The sequence below is a fragment of the Eubalaena glacialis genome, chromosome 1, assembly GCF_028564815.1.
Source record: "Eubalaena glacialis isolate mEubGla1 chromosome 1, mEubGla1.1.hap2.+ XY, whole genome shotgun sequence".
Taxonomy (NCBI): domain Eukaryota; kingdom Metazoa; phylum Chordata; class Mammalia; order Artiodactyla; family Balaenidae; genus Eubalaena; species Eubalaena glacialis.
In genome coordinates, this window is record NC_083716.1 from 86,435,492 (window position 1) to 86,458,406 (window position 22,915).

The following is a 22,915-nucleotide window of genomic DNA, read 5'->3' on the forward strand; positions in this document are numbered from 1 at the left end:
TCTAAAAGTTAGTAAAGGCAATACCCAACTTTTCAAAAAAGATTTAGGTTGAGTGCTTTGGTGAGAATTTCTCATACAAAAATACGGTGGTTTGATCTAAGATAACACACTGTACAACCAATCAAGCAAAATGTAATGCTACTGAGAAGTACAAACTTTCATTTTGGGATGTCAGTGACACTTCTCATACAGAAATCAGGGTCTCTTTTTTCATACCTCTTGTGCCATAAGATGGCTCCAGGGGCTGAGGGCTTAAAATGAAACAAAAGGGATAGTCAGGGTTAAGGCACTATAAAGCTAACTGTGCCTGATAGTGTAGCCTTTGGCTAATTTTCAGTCAGGCACTAGCTCTCAGGTTAACACTTTTCTTTCCTTTAATCATAGAGATTAAAGATGCCTACTTCCTTTTCCATTCAAGCACCAACTGCCTACAGCGGGGTTAACGATGCGGGTGGGAAGGAAAAGGACAGTTCCCCCAGCTTTTGTACTTGTGAGCAAACAGCTCTTTTATGATTTTTACTACTAATGATAAGACAGTATAAAAAGGTTTAAAGGCTCCTTCCTAAAATACTTTTTCCATGTACCTTTTTTCCCCCCACAAATGGAAAGATACTGCTGTACCCAGATACTAATTAGTTTTGAGGCACAAGTTACATTAGAAGGAAAAAGAATTTGGGCTAGTGTGTAAATTTCATTCAGTGGAGACTCCTTGGTTAAATAAACAGCAGAATTTGCTGGGTTGGGAGGAAGGAAAAGAGGCCCAGAATGCTTACTGCTTGTCACTGTCAGCTTTCTCATGGAAGACTTTACTAAGGGAGTTTCCAGGGAGGAGAATGAGCTATTCTAAGCAACGACATTTAGGAAGAAAGAGGAGTTCCTGTGGTGTTTGGGCCAGCTAGCTATAGAAACTGGTCCCAAGTAGTCAATGGCTTGGAAATGGGGTAGATGAATTGTGAACTGCCCGTATAGTACAGTTAGGAAGTATGTGGATAAAAATGCCTGGAGCTGAAGTCTTCTTTATTGACAGAATCAACAGAACATGCATGGCAGAGTTGGCCACAACGTCCCAACACAGCACATTCTGACATTCAAATTAGACTCATTTAAACGTGGCTCCTTTTGATTCCTTCAACTTGGTACTATGATTATCTGTACGCGGGGATTCTATATTCAAACAACCTCACTCACATCACCACTATCACTCAGTTTTTGGAGACTAACAGCTTGGTCCAAATTCTAAAAAAGGTAATAGGCTAAAAGACAAAAAAAAAAAAAAAAAAAAAGTCAACTAGGCTATCAGGCCTAATCAAGAATGGCTTAATATTATTCATTCTCTTCTTTGAACATTTTACTTAAGTGTTTTACTAGAGCTACTAGCTCAGGGTTCCCACCACGTGCATCGATTTGTTCATAGGCTTTAGATTCAAGCTCTTTAAGAGTATTCCGAGTGTATTCAAAAGAACCTACGTTCTCAAGATAATGTACACAGTATTTTTTAACATCTACATTTTCGGTTCTCTGGCGCAAGATATTCTGCACCTGGGTGCTTTCAGGCCTTGACCAAATAGCATGAATAGTAGGGAATGAGAACTTTCCCTCTGTTAGATCTTCACAAAAGCTTTTGTTTTCACTATATTCTTTGGAGTGTAAATTAGCATAATCATCCCTGATTTGGAAAAAGAGCCCAAGTGTATTCAGTAGTGGCTTTAAATCTTCTTTGTAATCAGAGAACAACTGCATGAGACCTACTGCTAATCCAAATAGTCCTCCTGTCTTCTGCAGCACCATTGCTTTATATTCTTCTTCAGTGGGGCAAGTGTAATTATCCCTCCAGTAGATATCCAGGCCTTGTCCCTGATGGAGTTCTAAAAGCTGGCGGGTAAAAAGCTTTACTGCATCTGGGTGATCAAGGGTTAAGACTTTCTCTAGGCCAAGAAAATATACATAATTGGCAGAATTGATGACAGATGGAATTCCATAGATGCTGTGTGCCACTGGAAAGCCACGACGGAGTTTTGAGTTGTCTTCAATATCATCGATGAGTAAACTGGCATTATGCAACATTTCCGTCACTTCAATGATAATCTAACGAGAAATACAATTGAAAAATTTCATTTTATTTGAAATTCAAAAGAGCTTATAAATACTTATTGTATATTAACAGATTATCAAAGTGTCAGGTGCCTTAGTTTTTACAACTAGTTATTATCTAGCGACCTCAATGTAAGATATTGTATGATCATTAAGCTGAATTAAGAGCTAGGAGTATTTTTACATGATATCTATTAATTTCTTGGAGATTAAGAATAAGGTTAGAATTGCCTAAATACCTGTAGCTTGTCTTCTGGAACTCTTAGCCAATGATTAAACGCCTGTGAAAGTTTGGTTCTCACTTGTTTACCTGCATTTAAAGAATAAAATCTGGCAATAAATTAATATTTTTAATTACAAGAAACACATTCAGAAACTTCCTGTGAAACTAATAAAACTTGACAAATCCAGCCCCACCAATCCATTATCTACTGTAGAGCTTGTCTTCCACTGCTGGGCCCTACTACCTCCCTCCGCCAAAACTCATATCCTAAAACGCACAACCTTTTAAAATTAGGGCAGGCAAAAGAGAGTTCTAGGACTCCAGGGACCCATCAGTAAGCTCACTCCTTTCATCTTAACTTATATCAACAGTTTTGGAATGGAATGTGCTTTTTTTTTTTAACATCTTTATTGGAGTATAATTGCTTTACAATGTTGTATTAGTTTCTGCTGTATAACAAAGTGAATCAGCTATATGCATACGTATATCCCCATATTCCCTCCCTCTTGCGTCTCCCTCCCACCGTCCCTATCCCACCCCTCTAGGTGGTCACAAAGCACCGAGCTGATCTCCCTGTGCTATGCGGCTGCTTCCCACTAGCTATCTGTTTCACATTAGGTAGTGTATATATGTCAATGCCACTCTCTCACTTCTTCCCATCTTACCCTTCCCCCTCCCCGTGTCCTTTATTCCTGTCCTGCTCCTAGGTTCTTCACAACCATTTTTTTTTTTTTTAAGAGTCCATATATATGTGTTAGCATACGGCATTTGTTTTCCTCTTTCTGACTTGCTTCACTCTGTATGACAGACTCTAGGTCCATCCACCTCACTACAAATAACTCAATTTCGTTTCTTTTTATGGCTGAGTAATATGGAATGTGCTTTTAGGGAATTATGATCTAATTCATTCCTTTTTTTGAAAAGGGAGCCAGTCTAGTTAGTGGCAGTTAATTAGCACCATCCACTTCAGAGGCTATAGGTATTTTTTTTTTATTGACATGTAGTTGATATTCAATGTTGTGTTAATTTCTGCTGTACAGCAAAGTGATTCAGTTATACATATATATACATTCTCTTTTAAAATATTCTTTTCCATTATGGTTTATCATAGGATACTGAATATGGTTCTCTGTGCTATACAGTAGGACCTCGTTGTTTATCCATTCCATATATAACTATAGGTATTTTTAAGTAAATGTACTTTGCTATTGAATTACCTTATAGAATTACCTCTTAAAATTATCTACCATTCCTTTATACTAAGATTTTAGAGACTGGACAGCTCTGCTTCTTTCCTATCAAAAAGTGAATTACTGCTCCATGAAGTATTCCCTTTTAACATCCTGAATTTAGTCAAAAGTTAATCTCTTTATTTTGACTAGGGCCATTAGTTTTTCAATATTATCTTTTTCTTACACAGAAAGCTCAAGAGAGGTCTTTGGGTAGTAGTCACCATTAGAAGTCGTTTTAGCCCAAATATAAAGGAATGGTAGATAAAAACCACAACCAGTTCATTTAATAAAAATGTTCTTTCTATGAGCTTCCTGCTAAAGCAAATGCACAGTAACACCCTAATTTCAGATTAGGTTTCAGGAAAATAGTTACATAAAGTTTCAGTAAACAAAAACAGTACTTTCTGAGTCCTGTGTTTTCTCTGCACCAATCAGCCAAACAAATGAATACACACACCCTTGTCACATACCCAAATGGAACAAAGTTTCACTTTCTGTGAGAAGTCTAAAAGGGAAGGATCTCTTAGGGTTCTGGAAGCAGTATCCTCTGTCTACTAACCCTTAGAATGTGGTCTGAGTAGCGATTATATCCTTTATCCTTCTGATTTACTTTCCAGTTTGACAAAGGTCAATCTGGGCTATACTGAGAAGGCACAACTGTGCAAAGTAATCCTATCACCTTAAAAAAGAAGTTAAGAAGATGAAGAACAGAGAATCAACGTGCAGGCACATTTTCCCCTTCACTTCAGAATGTATTTAGAAAACAGTACAATAAATGGCTTAACTTACACATACTCAGGTATGGATGTATGTATGTATCTATGTATTTATTTATTTATTTATGGCTGCATTGGGTCTTCGTTGCTTCATGGTCTTTCTCTAGTTGCGGTGAGCGGGGGCTACTGTTCGTTGCGGCGTGTGGGCTTCTCACTGCGGTGGCTTCTCTTGTTGCGGAGCACGGGCTCTAGGTGCAAGGACTTCAGTAGTTGTGGCTTGCGGGCTCTAGAGTGCAGGCTCAGTAGTTGTGGCACATGGGCTTAGTTGCTCCGCGGCATGCGGGATCTTCCCGCACCACGGCTCGAACCCGTGTCCCCTGCATTGGCAGGCGGATTCTTAACCATTGCGCCGCCAGGGAAGTCCCCTCAGGTTTTGTTTTAATATTACAGTAATTACTGTTTCCTCTTTAAGACCTTAACGTTACTGACTCCCTTTCTGCAGGCCCTCTTCTTCCTCCATTTCAAAACTCACCCTCCACCTCCCACTGCAAAGGCCTGGGGACCTACACTTCTACACTAGGGTAAATAAAGAAACATACATAAAAGTCATTCTACTTCACTAATTTCAGAATATCCTAATATCAACAATTATTAATTATTATAACCTCTTATCAGCAAGAGTAACTTTACAATAGAATAAATGGTCTGGCCCATCTTTAAGTCACTTTAGTAACTCTGAAGCTCTCTGTGAAAAATACTTTATGCATAACACAGTTTCCTCTTTCTTTAGGAAACTCTTTTGAGGTTATATTCTATCATGGGTGCAAGAGTATATTTGATTTGAAAAATAAAAAGATGGGATACCTAATGAGAGTCTTAAATATGTTATCTAATGGCCTAAAACATTACTTCCAAATAATGAGGATTAAAAAAAATGTTACAGAAGTAGTTCATTACACAGGTAAGCATTACTGTTAAAATGTAACTACAGGCAGTCCTTGTTCTGCACAGTAGTGGAGCAGAGACACTGGGTGGTGCTAGCTGGACACTTGTCATCACTGGTAACTGGCATGTTTTATGGTAGCCCAGTTCCAACCAGTGTTTGCCAGCGTGTAACAAAATAAGTCCAGCAATAGGTGGGAAGAGTACAGGAGAAATAGTGCTACCTTTCTCAATGGGAGACTCTAAAATAAGTAAAGTTACTGGCTGCTGAATAAATGTCACTCAAAAGCAGTCTCTTGGCTTTTTCTTAAACAGTAGGCAACTTTTCCCTTGCATTCTCTGCTTCTCTCTCTCCTCCATTCTTTTGAAGCATTGACATTAACAAGTATGTCTCCATGAGGGTCTGCCAGAATAGAAATGACACTAATCATGATGGTTTCCAAGGTGGAGGTAGGGAGCGATCACTCTTCTGGCTTCAGACAACAGTACTTATCCTCCCCAGACTCATGAAGAATAGAAATGCCACTGAGGAGTGCTCATCCAGAAAAGTGTGCACTTTAGAACAGAAATGAAAAACTTTTTATTGTGATTGAGTTGAGATCATCACTACAGTTGAGCCACACTATGGGCTAAATAGGTTTCTATGGTTGTCAACTTATCACCTTACTTTTTTTTTGGGGGGGGCCATGCTGCACAGCTTGTGGAATCTTAGTTCCCTGACCAGGGATTGAACCCGGGCCCTCAGCAGTGAAAGTGCAGAGTCCTAACCACCGGACTGCCAGGGAAGTCCCAACTTATCACCTTTTAGTAACTGGTTTATACATGAAGTTTTATTACAAGAAGCCACACTTATCACATGCATGAGTTTTTCCTTGCTACTATCATTTCCCAAAAAAGCTTAAAAAAAAAAAAAAAAAAAAGAGCAAAATAAAACAAGCGCATACATATGATTAGGCAGGTGTTTCTTTAGGAAGCCATGTCCAAGTGACTCATCTTTATATAGGAATAATGTGGGCTATGCTTCCAAGTAATGTGCTTTGGATGCTTTACTATTTGTCTCTTAAAGGAACTAGTAGTATAAGAAATGCAGTGTATGTGATAATGGAAAACCTGAACAGGGAAGTTAAGTGAAGCTTCTTCTTGTTTCACAAATTGGCAGAACATCCCCTAATATCTAAAGAGTAGGGAATAGGAATGTGTGGCATCCATAAAGAATAAAACTTCTAATGAGATACTCAAATGTTTTAAGTGTTTTTATTTTTTTAGTTATGTTATAAAATTGGATATTTTTAAAAGGGTGCCTCAAAAACGTGCCTTTTAAGAACAAAAAGTTGTAAAAGTTTATTATTATTTTCCTCATATGTATCTTCTTACAAAATAGAAAACAGAAACTCTCAAGAGTTGGCAATTCTAACCTTTTCTGTATGCTAATATTTAAATGACCATTACTTTATATAGATGACCCTATATGTACTATAACTAAACTGTTACCTGGTAACTGAAGTAAGTACTTGTAAGGTTCTAGAAGAATTCTTTGGGCTGTTTCTTGGGTCTTCTCCATTGTTTTTTAATTTCAAAGCTGATCTGTAAAAAAGGAGAAACATAAAGATGATGTAGTTAACTAAACTATCTGAGTATCAAAGTGCAAAGGAATTTGTATTTGTATTTCAAGGTGTTTTAGTAAAGGTAAACTTTCAGTTTGGTTTTAAATGAAAATTCTACACCTATGAAATCTTGAAAACATTATGCTAAGTGAAGGAAGATGGTCACAAAAGGTCACATAGTATATGATTCCATTTATATGAAATGTTCAGAACAGGCAAATCTATAGAGACAGAAAGCAGACTAATGATTGCATAGGGCTGGGGTGGGGGAAAGAGAGAGTGACTGCTAATGGGGGTTTCTTTTTAGGGGGGATCAAAATGTTCCAGAATTAGATTGTGGTGCTGGTTGCCCAACCTTGTGAATATAACAAAACACACTGAGTTGAATACTTTGAATGGCTAAACTATATGATATGTAAATTATATCTCTTTTAAAAAAAAAAAAACGCAAAGTCTTCATTTAAGTGCTTATATTGGTCAAGGTGTTCACCTGGATTTTAAGTGGTTTCCTTAGTTACAAAACTTACATTAAAAGCCTCTCCTATTTTATCAACCATAAAAGGCTTAAATTGTTGACATCAACATCAAAAGAAAACCACAGAATTAGATACTTCTATACTTGATTGATCACATAAATTAATAAACATACTTTTTTTCTAAGAGCATTAAAATAAGTATGTTTTATACATTTGACCCTTACAACAACAGTGGGGTTAGGGGCACCAACACCCCCCCTCCGCACACACACACACAGCTGAAAATCTTCTGCAGCCACAGATTCAACCAAGTGCAAATCATGTAATACTGTAGTATGTATTTATTAAAAAAAAATCCATGTATAAGTGGAGCCCAGCAGTTCCCACTCACGTTGTTCAGGGTCAACTGTGTATTTAAAATATAAGGAGAAAATCCTATTCTGCATTTTCTTCACAATCAATCCACTTTAGACATTCTGATTAAGACATGCATTTACTTGAGTGCAATTATATTATTAAAAATATTCCCCTGTAGTGACTTATTATTCTGGATTTTATATTTACTTCAATATTTTCTAGAACATCACTCAGTTTTCCTATAATCCCCCTTTACTACTGAATCTCTACTATTTCTTTGTAAATATCTATTGCTATTTTTGTTTGTCCTCCTATTAGGAGTCTTCATTTCTGTTTTTGTTGTTTTTTCTCTTTTTTGGGGGATGGGAGGGAGTTTTCATTTCTAATTGGCACACTTAAGAAGGTTTCTCACCTTTGTCTACTTTCTTTTGCTTCCTGGGACAATGATTTGGTCTCTAGGATCATGAGCCTAAAAGATTGAAAAGTGTATTTTCTGTAGTCTACTCTTCAGTATCTAGGTGAAACAATCATAAAAAATCAGCACTTCCCAAAGGAAATCTTTTCAGCAATACGAATCCTAAGAGAAACCTTTCATATAGGAAACTTCTACATCTGCCTTGACCAACAATTAATGTTAAGTATGTTGCAAGGGAAAAAAGTTCAGAAAATATTTGGAAATAATCCAAATACCAGTTTAGTAACCTATTACCTATACTGTTTAAAGTTTGACACAGATTATCTTATTCTTAAGAGATTAAAGAAAGAAAAGAAGATGATGCGCAGGAAGAATAATCACTTAGGTTAAAAGATTATTGAACAGAATTAAAAGTAGAATTTTAAAAAAGTATCTCTTATATACTATTCTATTTAAACCAGTTAATAGCCATCTCTTCCCAACTAGGTTGAGAACAAAAATTATGTTTATCTTTTTCACAGCCTCCAGAACACATCTGACTTAATTTAAAAATCAGTAAGACCAACTTTCAATAATTCTCTTTTGTCTCTGTAACAGTAACAACAATACGCTGCTGGACAGATTTTCAGTGCTAATCTGTTTCAATTCTTAGGGCTTAGCTGGTTGATGTTTTGTTCGACTGAAAATATTAGTTACGAACTTTAAAAAATCATTCTTTCCTTTGCTCACTCCGATAAGTTTAAGAATACTCACTTAACAAATAAGTCAATGTTCCTTCCCCAGACAATGTTTGTATGCAAGTATTCTCAACAGTGGGAAAACACAGAAGCATCAATTTTGCTAGGTACTGAAAACTAAAGTTTCCTGTCGTCTAAAGAGTCTAAGGGTTTCTACATTACCATGGCATATACTCTGATTTGGCTCTTTTTCTTTTCTTCTTTTTTAACCCAAAAGACTCCAATTTATAACACCTAGAAATTTCAGCTATCACATACTGGACCCGAGTATAAAGAGGCATTAATGTGTTACATGAACTCTACTAATTTACTTTTTTAAAAGTAATTAATTTTTAAACTATTTTACCGAAGTATAGTTGATTTACAATGTTGTGTCTAATCTACTTTTAGAACGAACCACCACAGGATGCCTCTGTGAGAGTCTGAAACTACTCATTTTCAAAACTGGGAAACTGCCTTACATTTGTTCAAACAACGGATGATGAATATTAATTAACACAAAATCAGATTCTCTCCTCCGTGTGGACTACTGAAGCAATATCCCCCTGGTCCTCTACTCTTCAGCCAGTGACCTTTTCGAAATTCAAATCTGGTCCTATCTCCCTTCTGATTGGCAACCCTCCGAAGTTATCCCATGGCTCTTAGATAAGAACAAAACTCCCTAACATTAGCGTATCAGGTTAGGACAGCCAAGCTCCCGCCCCCCACCCCCGCCCGCCCAGCCGCTCCTCATGCTTTAAAAAGCTCCCTCCTGGAAGAAGGCTTTCCAACGTGATGTTCTTTCTCTCTGGAATGTTCTTTCCGTAGTTAACTCCCGCTAACCCCTCCACTCGCGGCTCGATCCTCACTGCCTCGGGAAAGCCTTCCCTCATCTCCCTAAGGCAAACTCCCTATTTCCAATTCTCTTATCACCACGAAACTCTCCTTCGTGGCACTCACACCTGTTGCAATATCACACTGACTTGTGTGACCATCCTGCCTGTCTCACTAGGCTCAGGCTCACGAAGGCAGGGACCACACCAGGCGGTGGCGTTCAAATGTGGGAAAGACGAAATGAACGAAGGGACGTACGGCGAGTACCTTCCAATGCGTTAGAAGACAAAATCCGGGCACACGCACAGAAAAGTGAAAATATCGTGCAAAGTAATTTTTTAAAAAGGGATGGGTCTGGTTTCAGAATTGCTAGATCGACAAAGTGTAAGCGCGGCTGTGAAGCGCGGAATGCATCCTTCCACTCGAACTCCGGGAGACGATGGATGGGTGTGAAGAAAATTGCCGGAGAGGTACATGAAGGGAATTTAAATAACTTCGAGGCATATTTTCCACAGAGGCTTGGCAAAAGGGCTTCCAACGCCGACTCCGTCTAGCAGAGCCCGCAGGGTCGGTGAGGTTCCTGCTTCCTCTCCGCCCCGAGGCCCCCTTCCGCTCCGCGGGGTCCCCTACCGCTCGTCCCCTTCTCCAGAGAGAGGATGGAAAATTCGGACACAATCCGGTTCAGCATCCGGGTCCTCACCCTCCTTTCTTTCTTTCCTCTCAGCTCCGCCTCCCAACCTCCCCCACCCTCACTCCCCATCCGGGTTCCCCCCAGCCGCCACCACAGCCACTCACGGTTCGAGGATGATATCACAACTTTCACGCCGGGGGTCTGGGAGTAGCAGTACCCAGCATCAACTTCCCACCTTATAGTTCAGAACAAGGCTCCCCCGGATGCCTACATGAATCCCTCCCCTCACTTCACGATAGCACTCTCCACCCTCCTCACCCGCCAGCGACACCGCATTGCTCGGTGCAAGAAAATGCGCCATCCCGCTCACACTGCGCAGGCGTCGTTGCCACCTCCCCTTTGCTTTGTCGCCCCGCCTCCTTTCCCTCCCCCCACTTCCCCGTCTCACGTAGGCGCGGGGCGTTGCGGGTCTTGCAGTTCTCAGGGGCAAGGCCTCGCGCATTGGCCCCAGAGGCTGGACTACATTTCCCGGGGAGCTTTGGGGCGTAACTTTCTGTTTCCATAGAACTGGTGGGAAAATGGCGTCGTTGTTTGTATCGCGGGGACCAATAGGAACAGGGTGTGGGCGGGTTCTAAAGAAGTCTAACCAATCCGAGGTCGTCTAAGAGGCCATCCGGGAAAGAGGTAGGGGTGGGGAAAAAAGTCTAGGGGAGGGGAGAAAGGAGGGAAGGGGGGGGACTTGGGGTGGTGGGGGGGAAGCGATGTTTGCCCGTCAGTCGAGTCCGGAGTGAGGAGCTTAGGCGCCGGAGCGGAGGGAGACTCTTGCGCTTAAGCTTGCAGCCGCCACGGCCACCGCCTGGACCTTTGCCCGGAGGGAGTCGCAGAGGGTCTGTCGCCGCCGTCCTCTACAGGGCAGCGCGACTGGGGGCCCGGACCTCCAGTCCAGGAGGGATTTTTCGTCGTCCCCCCTCCCCCCAGCGAGGGAGCCCGAGCGGCCGCCAAACAAAGGTACCAGTCGCCGCCGCGGGAGGAGGAGGAGCCGGAGCTTCAGCTTCAGCAACCGCTGGACCCGCCGCCCTTCTTCCCCCATCTCTCCCCCGGGCCTGCTGGTTTTGGGGGGGAGCAGGGGAGGGGACTCTGGACGTGCCAGGGTCGGAGCTTGCCTCCGAGGAAGGTAGGGACATTTTCTGGGGCTTTCGCGGTCTCGTAAGGGGGTCTTCGGGGGAGTCACTGGGCCCGGCCGGGGAGCCGGGGAAGATCGCTGGGATGGTGTCCCCCGGCGCCCCAATTCGGGGCCTCGGCCTCCGAGGAACTCTCGCCGCCCCCCTCTCCCCCGCAGTTGCCGAGTCCGAGTCGCCCCCCACCCAGGCGGCCGCACACTTGGCGCTTTAGTGCCCCCCGGCCGCGGTGGGGGGCCCCGACCGGTGGGGGGGCTCTGCCGCCGCCCGGCCCCTCGGCGCTCTCGCCGTCCCCGCGGCCGGCAGACGTGGATCCCGCTCGCACTTGTCGGTGTCCGCCCCGGAGCGGGACGTGGGCTGAGGCTCTGCGGCGGGTCGGTGTAGCCCGCGGCCCTCTGGCCGGTCCGCCGCCCCCGCCGTGCTCCTCGAGGCCCGGCCCGCGCCCGCTCGGACGCGGGGTGCGCAGCCCTTCCGAGGGGGAGCGGCCGGGCCGGCGCGCAGGCCCGCGGGCAGGAGGGCGGTCGACCCCGCGCCGGCCCCCGAGCTTGTAGTGAGTTTCTTCTCTGACAGAAATGGCGTCATTGTCGGAGACGGGAAACTCCGTCGGGTCCCGACAATGGGGACGGGAAGCTGTCGAGCTGTGTAGGTGGTCGGGTTTGCGGGGATGGCGGGGCCAGAGGGGGCCCCGGCTCGGCGTTTGGTGGTTCGGGGACTGACGCCTCCTTCGGCTTCTTGTCGGGGTGCAGGCTTCGCACGGTTCCCTCCGCCTCCGCCGGTGCAGAGGGGTGCCCGTGGTGTTCACGGGGTGTCTTTTGTTTCGCCTCCAGGTGCAGGTGAATCTGGTGTTTTCGAGGGGATCGCGGCCCCAGGATCATCATGAAGGTAAGATCGCCTCCAGAAAGCCAGCCTCGGGAGCTAGAGGATCCAGGAAGTGGGGGATTTGATCGGGGTCGAGTGAGCGACCCCCGAGTTTTGCCGAGGAAGGTGTGTGGGGTGGCTTCGGGCCCGAGCTCGTCCCCGGGGACGACGGGGGTCAGCTGCCATGGATCTCGGTGGGCTTTGCTGTGGACTTGGAGCCGTTTATAGGATATCTCGCTGAGGATGATTTTTTTCCCTCGTATAGAATCTCTCTTTTTGCAGGGAATGAATGATAGGAATAACTGCGTAAATTTAAGTGTTTTAAAAGCAGGTCAAGTAATCTGACTCTAGAAACTGAACCGTACTGTGGTTCTATCGGTTACGCCGATGAAAGAACATCTCATTTATTGTGTGAACAGTACTGTGAATTTTTAGTAGAAGACCTATTAGATTAGCGAAATCAAATATAATCTTAATCGAAAGATTTTTCAGGAAAATGTTTGTGATCTTTAGACAACTCAGAGATAGCAGTTGTTCCTCGGATTTCCGGGGATTCAGGATTATTTGGTATGTTTTCCTCTACTGATCCATTTGGTCTCTAAATTATCAGATGCTCTATTGCATTGTGATAAAACCGACGGGGAAAACCGATGGTCAGGTTCCTCTTAAATGTAAACATGTTAACTGAATGTAGGATGTTGTCTAAAGAGTACAATCTACTTAAATGGTGGAAGAAATTATAGTCATAAAAGGACAGGGTTTTTTTTTCACTTTAGAGAATATGTAATTGAATGCTGTCATATTTTTTAACGCACTTGAGGATGAAAAGCCTTAGATATCTGAAATGTCTAGATTCAACTGGTGGAACTTAGAAACTAGCAGATATTTTTCATCCATTACAAATTCACAAGTGCTTGAAAGGAGTACAGGGTTTTCACAAGGATAGAAATGCAACAGTATGTTAAAATGTGGATGTCATCTACTTTTGATAGTTCCTTTGAATTTTTTTTTTTTAAATTTATTTCTCTTTAGAATCAGGACCTCTTTCATAGTACTGCATTCAGATTAAGATTTGCAATACTTGTGTTTATGGTAGAAAGTGAAAGCTGTGGCCAGTTAAATATTTATCAGTTACACAAAGTAATTAAATTTCATCCAGTTTTTTGGGTTTTTTTGTTTTTTTTTTTTTTAGGTTTTTTTATTCTTGAGTTTGGGGTGCTGTAAACTCCTACCTGAAACAGTTTATATCTGCTGAATTACTATTTCACCTTCATGTAAATGAAAGAACAGTGATGTTTCAGACATGAATCCCTTTTGTTAATCACAGATGCTAGCTACACCTTCTGTGACCTGTATGAATCAGTGACAAGTAAATTTATCAGGGAAAACTATATATCTTCTTTGGTGTTGGACAACAATTTCTTAAGAAAAGTGTTGGGTTGAATAATATGTAATAAGTTCAGAAGCTGATTAATACAGGATTTAGTTTGGAATAAATGTTGTAATCTGTCACAGTTTCCAGTGTAGTGCCTGGCACATCTCGAGCCCTCTGTTAATGTTTGGTTAAAAGAAAATGTAGTAAGTTGAATGTCTTTTAGATTTTAGATTTTCTTACCTTTTCTTTCTTCCTTTCATTTCCTTTTTTTTTTTTTTTCTTCAACTTATCTGTTTAAAAAAATGAAAGTACGTTGGAAGCTTCAGCCCTGAAAGTTTCACGGTATTAGGCAAATGCAAATATTTTGGTATCATTTTAGAACTACTCATTTTAAGGGCTCAGCATTTCCATTATTACTGGCTTATAAAAAAAGTTACTAGTAATGTTAAAAGGAAAGAATTGTTAAAGTAATCTTCTAATTTTATGAAAAAAGAACTTCTGTTATTGTCAGTATAGTAAGTCCTCTCTTTGGGAATCTGCTAGTAATCAGAAGTCCTAAAGATGTAGCTTATTTCTTTCAACTTAATTTTTTATGTTGTGAAAGTTGAGAGGCTGCCCATGATTGGTATTTTGCTTTAACAAAATTGCAATTCAAAAAGTATGTAGTATTGATTATATTAGGCTTAGATTTTCTTGTTTGTGTGTTCCCAGTTTCTATATTGTAATGACAACTGAGCTGTAGAAGGATTTATGCCAATTATCAGATCTTCTCTAACAGATTTGTACTTGTAGCAAGCTTTTAAGTTTGTAGTATGTGTCCTACTAGTCACAATTAAATTTTATTAAGTGATAGTGTATTGAGGTAATTGAAAGTGTGTAGGAGTACACTTTTTTGGTTGTTGCTTTCAAGTCCCAAAACAAGGAAAACTATATGTAGCATTTTAAGTGCTATATGTTTTAGAAGCAATTTTCCTGTCAGAATTTACTTAAGTAAATAAATAAATAAGGCTTCTTTACTGACGAATATACTGTATCTCATGGTATTTTTGCCCAGTGTGTTTTTGAGACATATGACTATAACGTAAAAGCAATTTTGTGCTTTAACATAGATCATGATGTTGGTGTTATGTTCAGTTTACTTTTCATCTTTTTGGTAAACCTTTCAATGTCACTGATAGCACATTATCAGGAAATGATAGATTATTGAAGTTTATAAATAATTCGAAGACTTAATTATGTCAGATACATTTCCTACTTTTTTCTAAAACTTTTTTTTTTTTTTTTTTTTGCTTTTCTGTTGCGCAGATTATTAACATCTCTCATTACACTGCAGTAAATTTTGAAGTGAAAATGGGCTGGATAGAGTAGACATTTCAGAATCTTTAGGGGATAAGTGATTTAGGTGGTTGTACTTAGGATCTGGGGAGATGGGCTTTTTCAGATGTACCATTCTCTCCTCAGTAATCACTGCCTGAGACCACATAAAAACAATGGGTTGATTACAAGTGCCTTTTTAAATGTCCTTTGCTTGTGTGAGTATTCTCAGTCCCTTTCCCCTTCCTCCCCCTACCCCCTTCCTTTTCCCTTTCCTCTCTCTGGATCCCTCTCTCCCTCCCTCTTTCTCTTCTACCTTTCCTTCCTCTCTTCCTCCTTATTCTTTCCTCCCACCCTTTCTCCATCTCCCTTCCTTTCTCCCTCCCCCTTTTATAAGTCATTCATTTAACAACAACCCCTTCCATGTGTCAGGCAGTGTGGCATGAAGGTAAATATGCTCTCAGACCTGCTGTCAAGGAGCTCACAATTTAGTTGAAGACGCAGAAAAATAAAGCAAACAGTGCATGTTGAATTATAAGAGTATTTTTTGCAATATACAGTATTTGTGATAAGTGCAATGGGAGGACATAAGAGGACACTTAAAGCAGAGAGCCATTGAAAGTTCTCTGGTGGAACTGGCATCTAAGCTGAGGGTTAAAGCTTTTGCTAGGCAAGAAGAGTAGAAGACAGTGTTTCAGATAGGGAACAACATATTGGAAAATAAAGGAAAGAACAAGATGAGGTATCTGGAAACTGTAAGTAGTTCACTATGGCTGGATTAACTTAAAGCGTGATGTATTTGGGGTGGGAATAGGAGGGCAGTGATGGGAGACGAAGTTAAGTTAGGGAGTTGAAAATTTTCTGGAAAGCTACATGGAACCGCTGAAGGTAAAGATACTGGTTTGTACTGTAGAGAGATCACTTTGGTAGTATTGTAGTGAATACGTCAGAAGGGAGATCTGAATGAAAGTCTGGAGATTCCAGGTGATAAGTCAAAGTGAGAAATGAATAAGGACCTGAACTAATGTGGTGGGAGTGGAACAGAGGGAATAGATCTGAAATACCTAGGACGTAGAATTCAGGACTAATAACTCACCCTGGGGTGGGAGAAGATGGAGGTTTCTCTCTTGGAGCATGAGATAGATGTTATCGTCATTTGAATCATGCTGTCACTGGAGTAAACATGAATAAGGTTCTGAGTATTTAAGGGACTTGTAGGAGGTCCACATCCAGGTGGACTTACTTTTTTTTTTTTTTTTTTTAAACATCTTTATTGAAGTATAATTGCTTTACAATGGTGTGCTAGCTTCTGCTTTACAACAAAGTGAATCAGTTACACATATACATATGTTGCCATATCTCTTCCCTCTTGCATCTCCCTCCCTCCCACCCTCCCTATCCCACCCCTCTAGGTGGTCACAAAGCACCGAGCTGATCTCCCTGTGCTATGCGGCTGCTTCCCACTAGTTATCTATTTTACATTTGGTAGTGTATATATGTCCATGACACTCTCTCACCCTGTCACATCTCACCCCTCCCCCTCCCCATATCCTCAAGTCCATTCTCTAGTAGGTCTGTGTCTTTATTCCCATCTTGCCACTAGGTTCTTCATGACCTCTTTTTTTTTTTTTTTTCCCTTAGATTCCATATATATGTGTTAGCATACTGTATTTGTTTTTCTCTTTCTGACTTACTTCACTCTGTATGACAGACTGGACTTACAGGTGGACTTACTAATTAAGATGTTAAGGGTAAGAGCAGGTCGAGTGAAGAGAAAGGAGAGGCTTGCTTAATTCAGTGTGAATGTTAACCTGTAGTTAATATTCATAATATTTCAAGGGATTTAGACCCATAATATGGCAAATGTATTTTGTGCTATAAATTTGTGGTCTTTTTGATGAACAGGTAATTTTATGAAATACCGACTTGTTTTCTGTCCAAATTTCTAATCCTTTGCTTATTGTAATTTTAAAAAGTATGCTAGACGAGTACACATTACACTGAAGAGTGTGATTTTGCTAACTTAGCTTGTAAATTCAGTCACTGAAGAGGTATCGTGTGCCTTCTTTGTACCAGACATGGTTGTAGGTATTGAGGATACAGCGGTAAACAAAATAAGAATTCTTGTGGAGTTTACTGTCTACAGTCGACCCTAGAACTGCACTTATATGTGGATTTTTGATAAATACAAATGTGCAGTGTAAATGTATTTTCTCTTTCTTACGATCTCAATATTTTCTCTTCTCTAGCTTACTTTACTGTAAAATACATATAACACTCAAAATATGTGTTAATCGACTTTTTATGTTACTGGTAAGGCTTTAGTTAACATTGGATTAGTAATAGTTCAGTTTGGGGGAAGTCAGAAGTTGTACATGGATTTTCCACTGCATGGGGGTGGTGGTGCCCCTAATTCTTACATTGTTCAAGGGTCGACTGTATTAGGGTAGACAGACACCAAACCAGAAAAAAAGAAGTGATAAGTGGTATGAAGGGAAGTAAAGCAGAATCAGGAGAAGAGGGTAGAGTGACCGAGAGTGTTGCTTTAGATTAGATTGTTTGACCTTGAGATGTTTAAGGAACAGGCAGGTGGCCTTTAGGGCTGGAGTGGGAGGAGATGAGGCTTGAGAGGTCACAAGGGCCAGAACAATGTAGGCCACAATAAGGACTTAGAGTAAAATCTGAGTGTGCTAGGAAGTCACTGCAGAGTCTGGAGCAAGAGAGTGAAGCGGTTGTGTAGAGAATAGGCTGTAGGGAGCAAGAGCGGAAGCAGGGAGATGAGTTGCACGTCAGTGCTGGTGAGAGAGATGGTGGTGGACCAGGTGTGGGAAATGGTTGTATTGAAGGTGGGGACATAGAGTTCCAATGGATTGGGTGTGAGGGAAAGGTTCTGCTTGCTGCTACTTACACATGACTAACCCTCCCATCCCTGGCCCCTTTAAATAAAAATCTTTTTGCTGTGATTAGGTGGTGGATGGGATTCTTGGAACTGAGTATAGCCAAGAAGCCGTTGCCAACTGTTAGCCTTCCCTTACTGGTGAGCAGTGAACACTGAGCTGAGCAGTCCTTTGTTTTTGTTTTTTTGTTTTTGTTTTGAATTTTAGGAATTGAGGTAAAATTCACCCTTTAAAGTGTGCAATTCAGTATTTCTTAGTCTTTTCACAAGATCGTGTATCCATCACCACTGTCTGACTCCAGAACATTCTCACCTTCCCCTAAAGAGTTCTCTCTTCCCTTTACCCCTCCCCTGGCGATCACTAATCTACTTTCTGTCTCCAAGAATTTGCCTCTTCTGGACATTTCCTAGCAGCGGAATCATACAGTATTCCTTTTGTGTCTGACTTCTTTCACCTAGCGTAATATTTTTAAGGTTCATTCATTTTTGTAGCATATGTCAGTATTTCATTCCTTTTTATTGCTGAATAATATTCCATTTTCTGGATGTACCACATTTTGTTAATCCGTTTATTAGTTGTTGAACATGTGGATTGTTTCTCCTTTTTGCCTATTATGAATAATGCTGCTGTGAACATTATTTACAAGCTTTTGTGTGGACATGTATTTTCAGTTTTGGGGGGCGTCCTAGGAGTGGACCTCTCAGTTTTCAGGGTGGTGATACTACCTGTGGTAACCCTGTTGAGAGCTGAGTGTTGGACTTCAGATGTTTTGTGTTGCTGTGGCAAATGGCCACCAAGAAGTTGGACATTTAAAAAATTCACTTGGGGCTTCCCTGGCGGTCCAGTGTTTAAGACTCCGCACTTCAACTGCCAGGGGCACGGGTTCATCCCCACTGCTTCTCAGTGTGGCAAAAGAAAAAATTCGCTCAGCATTTACTGAACGCTTACGTGCGAGTCTCTGATCTAGCCATTTAGGATATATCAGGGAACAGGACAGGTAGAAAGTCCTGGCCCTGTGGATGTTACCTTTTAAGGTGGGGAGGTGGGCAGACAAATCAGAATAAACATAGTAAGTAGATTATCTAATCCGTTAGGTGGTCAGCAGTAGGGAAGTAAGCGGGGAGCTCGGTAAGGAGGATTGGGACTGTGGAGTGGGCAGGTTGTAGCACTAAGTGAGGTGGTCAGGTAGGGTTCATTGAGAAGACATTTGTGCAAATGCGTGACGGAAGGATGTAAGGGAGCGAGTCATGTGGCTTCAGAGGCATCTGGACATGTTCAGTGAAGTGCACAGAGGCCAGGGTGGCTGGAGTGGAGGAAGGAAGGAAGGAAGAGATCGGGAGTGGATGGGGTCAGACAGGTAAGGGGGATGCAGGCTGGGGGTGGAGCAGATCAGATCACATCACCTGGGACCTTGCAGGCTTTTGTGAGGATTTTGGCTTTCACTCTGATAGAAATGGGGAACAGTTGTGGGTTTGGAACAGAGGAGTGATGCAGTCTCATTACAGAGTGGCAGATTTTCATTATATTTTTAAAGGATCACTGACTGCTGTGTTACAAACAGGCTGTAGGCAAGTCTACAGGATAGAACCTGACCAGTTAAGAAGGTGTAGTTATAAGGGATGGTGGCTGGCTGCCACCGTGAGGGAGGTGTGGAATGGTCAGATTCTAGATGTGGTTTGAGGGTAGAGCCAAAAGGAGTTCTTGTCAGATTGAATGCAGAGGAAAGGCAAGGAGGATACCAAGATGTTTTGGCTGAATAACTGGAAAATTGGGATTTTATGATGGAGTTAGGGCTGCGTAATTTTTGGAAGTAAACATTTATATTTAATAAATTTATAAGTATATTTTATATTTGTGAAGCATGCTGACTGGTATATTGCTCTGTGAAATGTGGCTGTAAACAAAATGTAGATATGCTATACAGTGGACCCTTGAACAGCATGGGTTTCAACTGCTTGGGTCCACTTAGACGAGAATTCTTTGCAGTGAATACTACAGTCGTACTACACAGTGTGTGGCTGGCTGAATCCGAGAATGTGGAACTGCAGATACGGAAGGCCAGCTGTAAAGTTATAGCGGGATTTTCAGCTGCGCCCCTAACCCCGGTGTTGTTCAAGAGTCAGCTGGGTTAGCTTTTTAGTAACGGACGTTTAGAAGCATTGGAGCCTTTCATTCTTGTTGAATTGTTTAAAAGCAGGACTGCTACTGCCGCCTTCATTTTGGTGTCACAGAACAAGGATGTTTCTACATTCATGAGACGCATGCACTAGTATTTTGTGTAAGGTGACACCCACAGTCATCTGTGGGTCAAAAAGGATCAAAATCTTTTTGATATTTAAATGTTGCAGATTCTAGAAGGCGTGGATTTTGATAAGGCATGTACTGCAAGTAGAATTATTTAAAATTTGTATTGATTACCTAAGTGCAAAGCATCACTTTTAGCTTGTAACTTAATTTGAATATGAAAGACAAAATATTAAAAAAACAAATGTGTCACTATTTTTCAGTTGGGCCTTCTTTAAACCTAGTGGACATTGAATGAAACATGAGCTATAAATAATGAGCTTTTGTTCCCAAGATGATTGAACTTTTTCATTTATTTACTTTACATCAAAATAAGACAGTATATTTGTTACCTCTTAAACTGCTACTCATTATGTTTAACTTAATTTTAAGAAAGAGCTTTTGTTATAAAAATTATTACATTTCTCTTCTTTTAGGAGTGCAGAAAATCTTGACATTCGAGTTTTCCATGGAAGATAATGTGTTTCTGGAAATCTGATAATTTTCATGCTAAGATTGGAGACAGCATTCAAGTTTGGGGAGGAAAAATGAGTTTTAAAAAGTATGTGAACAGTTTACCAGAAGATAAAAAGATCTGCTAGGGTCAGTTTACAAAGAGAAACCAAACTTCATGTTCACCTTGTATACTAACAGGCATGTTTTAGGCTGGTTAATAGGACTAAAGGGACAAAATAAAAGAGGCAGTAAAGCAAGTTTTAAAACAACACTTGTCTTACTCTGAGGATAATATCCAACTGTGAATAACTAGATGTACTGAGCTTTAGGACAGTTGGAGATAAGTATACAATTCTACTTACTCTGCCTGGTGTGTCTTCCCAGCTTAACATTGGTGCTGGCAGTCAGGTGGTAGAGAGCCTGATTCTCTGGGCCATTATTATGATTTGAAGGAAGAAAATCTTTACAGAAAGTAATGTATCACCTTTAAGTTATAAATTTAGCTATTAATTAAGAGAATAATAATTCCGTACGTAGTCTTTTACTATTCAGATGTGTCAGATTACAGTCCATATGGGACAATGGGATGGATACTTTACCTAGACTTTCCTTATTTAAGCCATTTTTTTCTAATTAATAGATGAATTTTTGGCAGTGTGACTTAACTCTAGGATATCTAAAGTCCTATGTCAAGGTTTTGACAAGTAACAGACTGCTGTCTCCTAATTTGATAATCTTGCAGGGCGTAATTGCTTATGAGAGTATAGTCATTGATAACTGTTTAATAAGTTTCATTTAAAGTCACACTAATTTTTTATCATTTTCTTTAATAGCAGAAATGAAGATAATAAACTGCCAAACCTTTGATCAAATGGTACTTAAAGAAAAAACTCATACTGATAGTCAAAGTTATACTTGAAAATGGCTATAAAAACCACTTTGTTTAGTTAAAGTACTCAGTAAATAGTGTAGCTTAGTGATTAAGAGCATATGGCTGGGAAAGAGAGAGGTCTTGTCGCCACTCCTGTCTTTCTGTGTTCTTTACTTGGCTGTTGACGTTTAGGTAAAGTTATTTATTTTTGAATTGAACGTAAACATCAGTTTCATTTTTTGCAAAGTGGGGTAATAATAGTTACATCACAGGGTTGTGTAAGTACTAAATGAAATTACATTTGACGTACGCTGTGCTCGGCATCGTTCTGAGTGGTCAGTACGTGGTAGCTGCATTATTCTGGTAAAAGCCTGTCATTTCTGTTTTAAATGGATAGAGTGAGGATTCTTTCATCAAGACTGCTTGGGATTGAATTGGGACTCTTGTGCTACCAAGTTGTGGGCAGTTTTCTTAAACTCTTTAGGAGAGCTGGTGTCCTTGTCTAAGATGAGGAATGGTGGTAGCACTTACCTCATGGGGCTGTTGGGATGACTAAGTGTAATAACAAGATCTACTCCATGATAAGTTATTACTTATTATGTAAAATTGTAGCTATTATTATTAGTTCATGGAAAGAATGGGTAAACTCTTGTGAATTTAAATAGGCTTTTGGGGTGATGCAGTGACTCTAGTCTCTTAAAGTTTGATTTGGAAGTTGGGGGAAGAAGTTACAATTTTGCGATTGAGATTAAAGCCTGTTATTGCTGTCTTTATGAAATCCTTAAAAACAGAGTGTTCAGTGGAAGGTGAAAACCAGATTTCTTTATTCTAAGAACTCTTTGCTCCCATTTCAGACCCTTATTTATTCTAGCCCTTCCTGATGCAGAAGCTTCTCTTAGTAAATACAATACTTGTTCTCTCTTCTCATTTGCTGCTGGCTTGCCCAGATGGGATTCTTTGAAGGGAAAAGTAAATTTTACTTCCAAGCCTAGAGGGTGGTTATTGCATTAAGTGAGCCGCAGGAGATCTTCACTTTCTAAGTGGGCATCGACCCCCAGACTTGCTTGTGTGGGGACATTTTTTTTCTTCTCAGGGTCAGATCACTGTTGTGATGTGGCAGTTAGTCAGCTGAAGCTGCTCTAGCGTGGCGAGCCTGTGGGGATGGGGCGAACGCGTGCTGGGGCCCTGCCAAGCCTGCGTCTCTACTCGAGAGTAAAAGGAAAACCGAACAGGCTTGACGACAGACAGCTACTGTCGCTGTCAAAGTTTAAATGAGGCAGCTTGGCTTACACCTATTTGGGAGTTTTTAAAACATTTAGCTTTTTATATTTTCAGTTTTATCTTGGTACGTATAGCTCATCCGAGGTCCCATTTCAATTTTTTTATCTGAATATCCTTGTTGAAAGTTGTTCATTGATTTTTTTTTTTTTGGCTGCACCCCACGGC

General features: G+C 40.9%; 2 protein-coding genes across 10 annotated transcripts in view; one reads left to right on the forward strand and one right to left on the reverse strand.

The window, feature by feature from the left end:
* Positions 1 to 1,000: 1,000 nt before the first annotated feature.
* GGPS1 (geranylgeranyl diphosphate synthase 1) lies at positions 1,001 to 10,629 on the reverse strand. Of its 7 annotated transcripts, XM_061198471.1 has the most exons (5): positions 10,402 to 10,547; positions 8,054 to 8,110; positions 6,696 to 6,788; positions 2,331 to 2,421; positions 1,001 to 2,085 (listed from the first exon to the last, which is right to left on the reverse strand). In XM_061198471.1, exons 2-5 carry the CDS (start codon positions 8,104 to 8,106, stop codon positions 1,324 to 1,326), a joined length of 999 nt encoding a protein of 332 aa, XP_061054454.1. In that variant the 5' UTR covers positions 8,107 to 8,110; positions 10,402 to 10,547; the 3' UTR covers positions 1,001 to 1,323. The 7 variants fall into 7 exon arrangements, with proteins under 7 accessions (XP_061054454.1, XP_061054472.1, XP_061054463.1 ...); XM_061198489.1 differs by lacking the exons at positions 8,054 to 8,110; positions 10,402 to 10,547 and adding an exon at positions 10,556 to 10,629 and having other exon boundaries at positions 2,331 to 2,401; XM_061198480.1 differs by lacking the exon at positions 8,054 to 8,110 and having other exon boundaries at positions 2,331 to 2,401.
* A 366-nt stretch (positions 10,630 to 10,995) lies between these two features.
* ARID4B (AT-rich interaction domain 4B) overlaps positions 10,996 to 22,915 on the forward strand; it is a 127,263-nt gene continuing 115,343 nt past the window's right edge. For 2 of the 3 annotated variants that reach the window (XM_061182277.1, XM_061182294.1), the window contains exons 1-2: positions 10,996 to 11,245; positions 12,243 to 12,297. In XM_061182277.1, the coding sequence (XP_061038260.1) occupies positions 12,292 to 12,297 (6 nt within the window). In that variant the 5' untranslated portion in view covers positions 10,996 to 11,245; positions 12,243 to 12,291. Of the gene's footprint in view, positions 11,412 to 12,242; positions 12,298 to 22,915 lie in introns of all 3 variants that reach the window. The other variant, XM_061182287.1, reaches the window with a different exon arrangement.

Excerpts from the sequence above, each read along its gene's own strand:
- GGPS1 (XM_061198471.1), bottom strand. The coding sequence starts at position 8,106 with ATGATCCTAGAGACCAAATCATTGTCCCAGGAAGCAAAAGAAAGTAGA. Across the intron at positions 6,789-8,053 it reads GCAAAAGAAAGTAGACAAAG|ATCAGCTTTGAAATTAAAAA; the intron begins GTGAGAAACCTT and ends CCTTTTTTACAG. Across the intron at positions 2,086-2,330 it reads TTCCAGAAGACAAGCTACAG|ATTATCATTGAAGTGACGGA; the intron begins GTATTTAGGCAA and ends ATTTCTCGTTAG.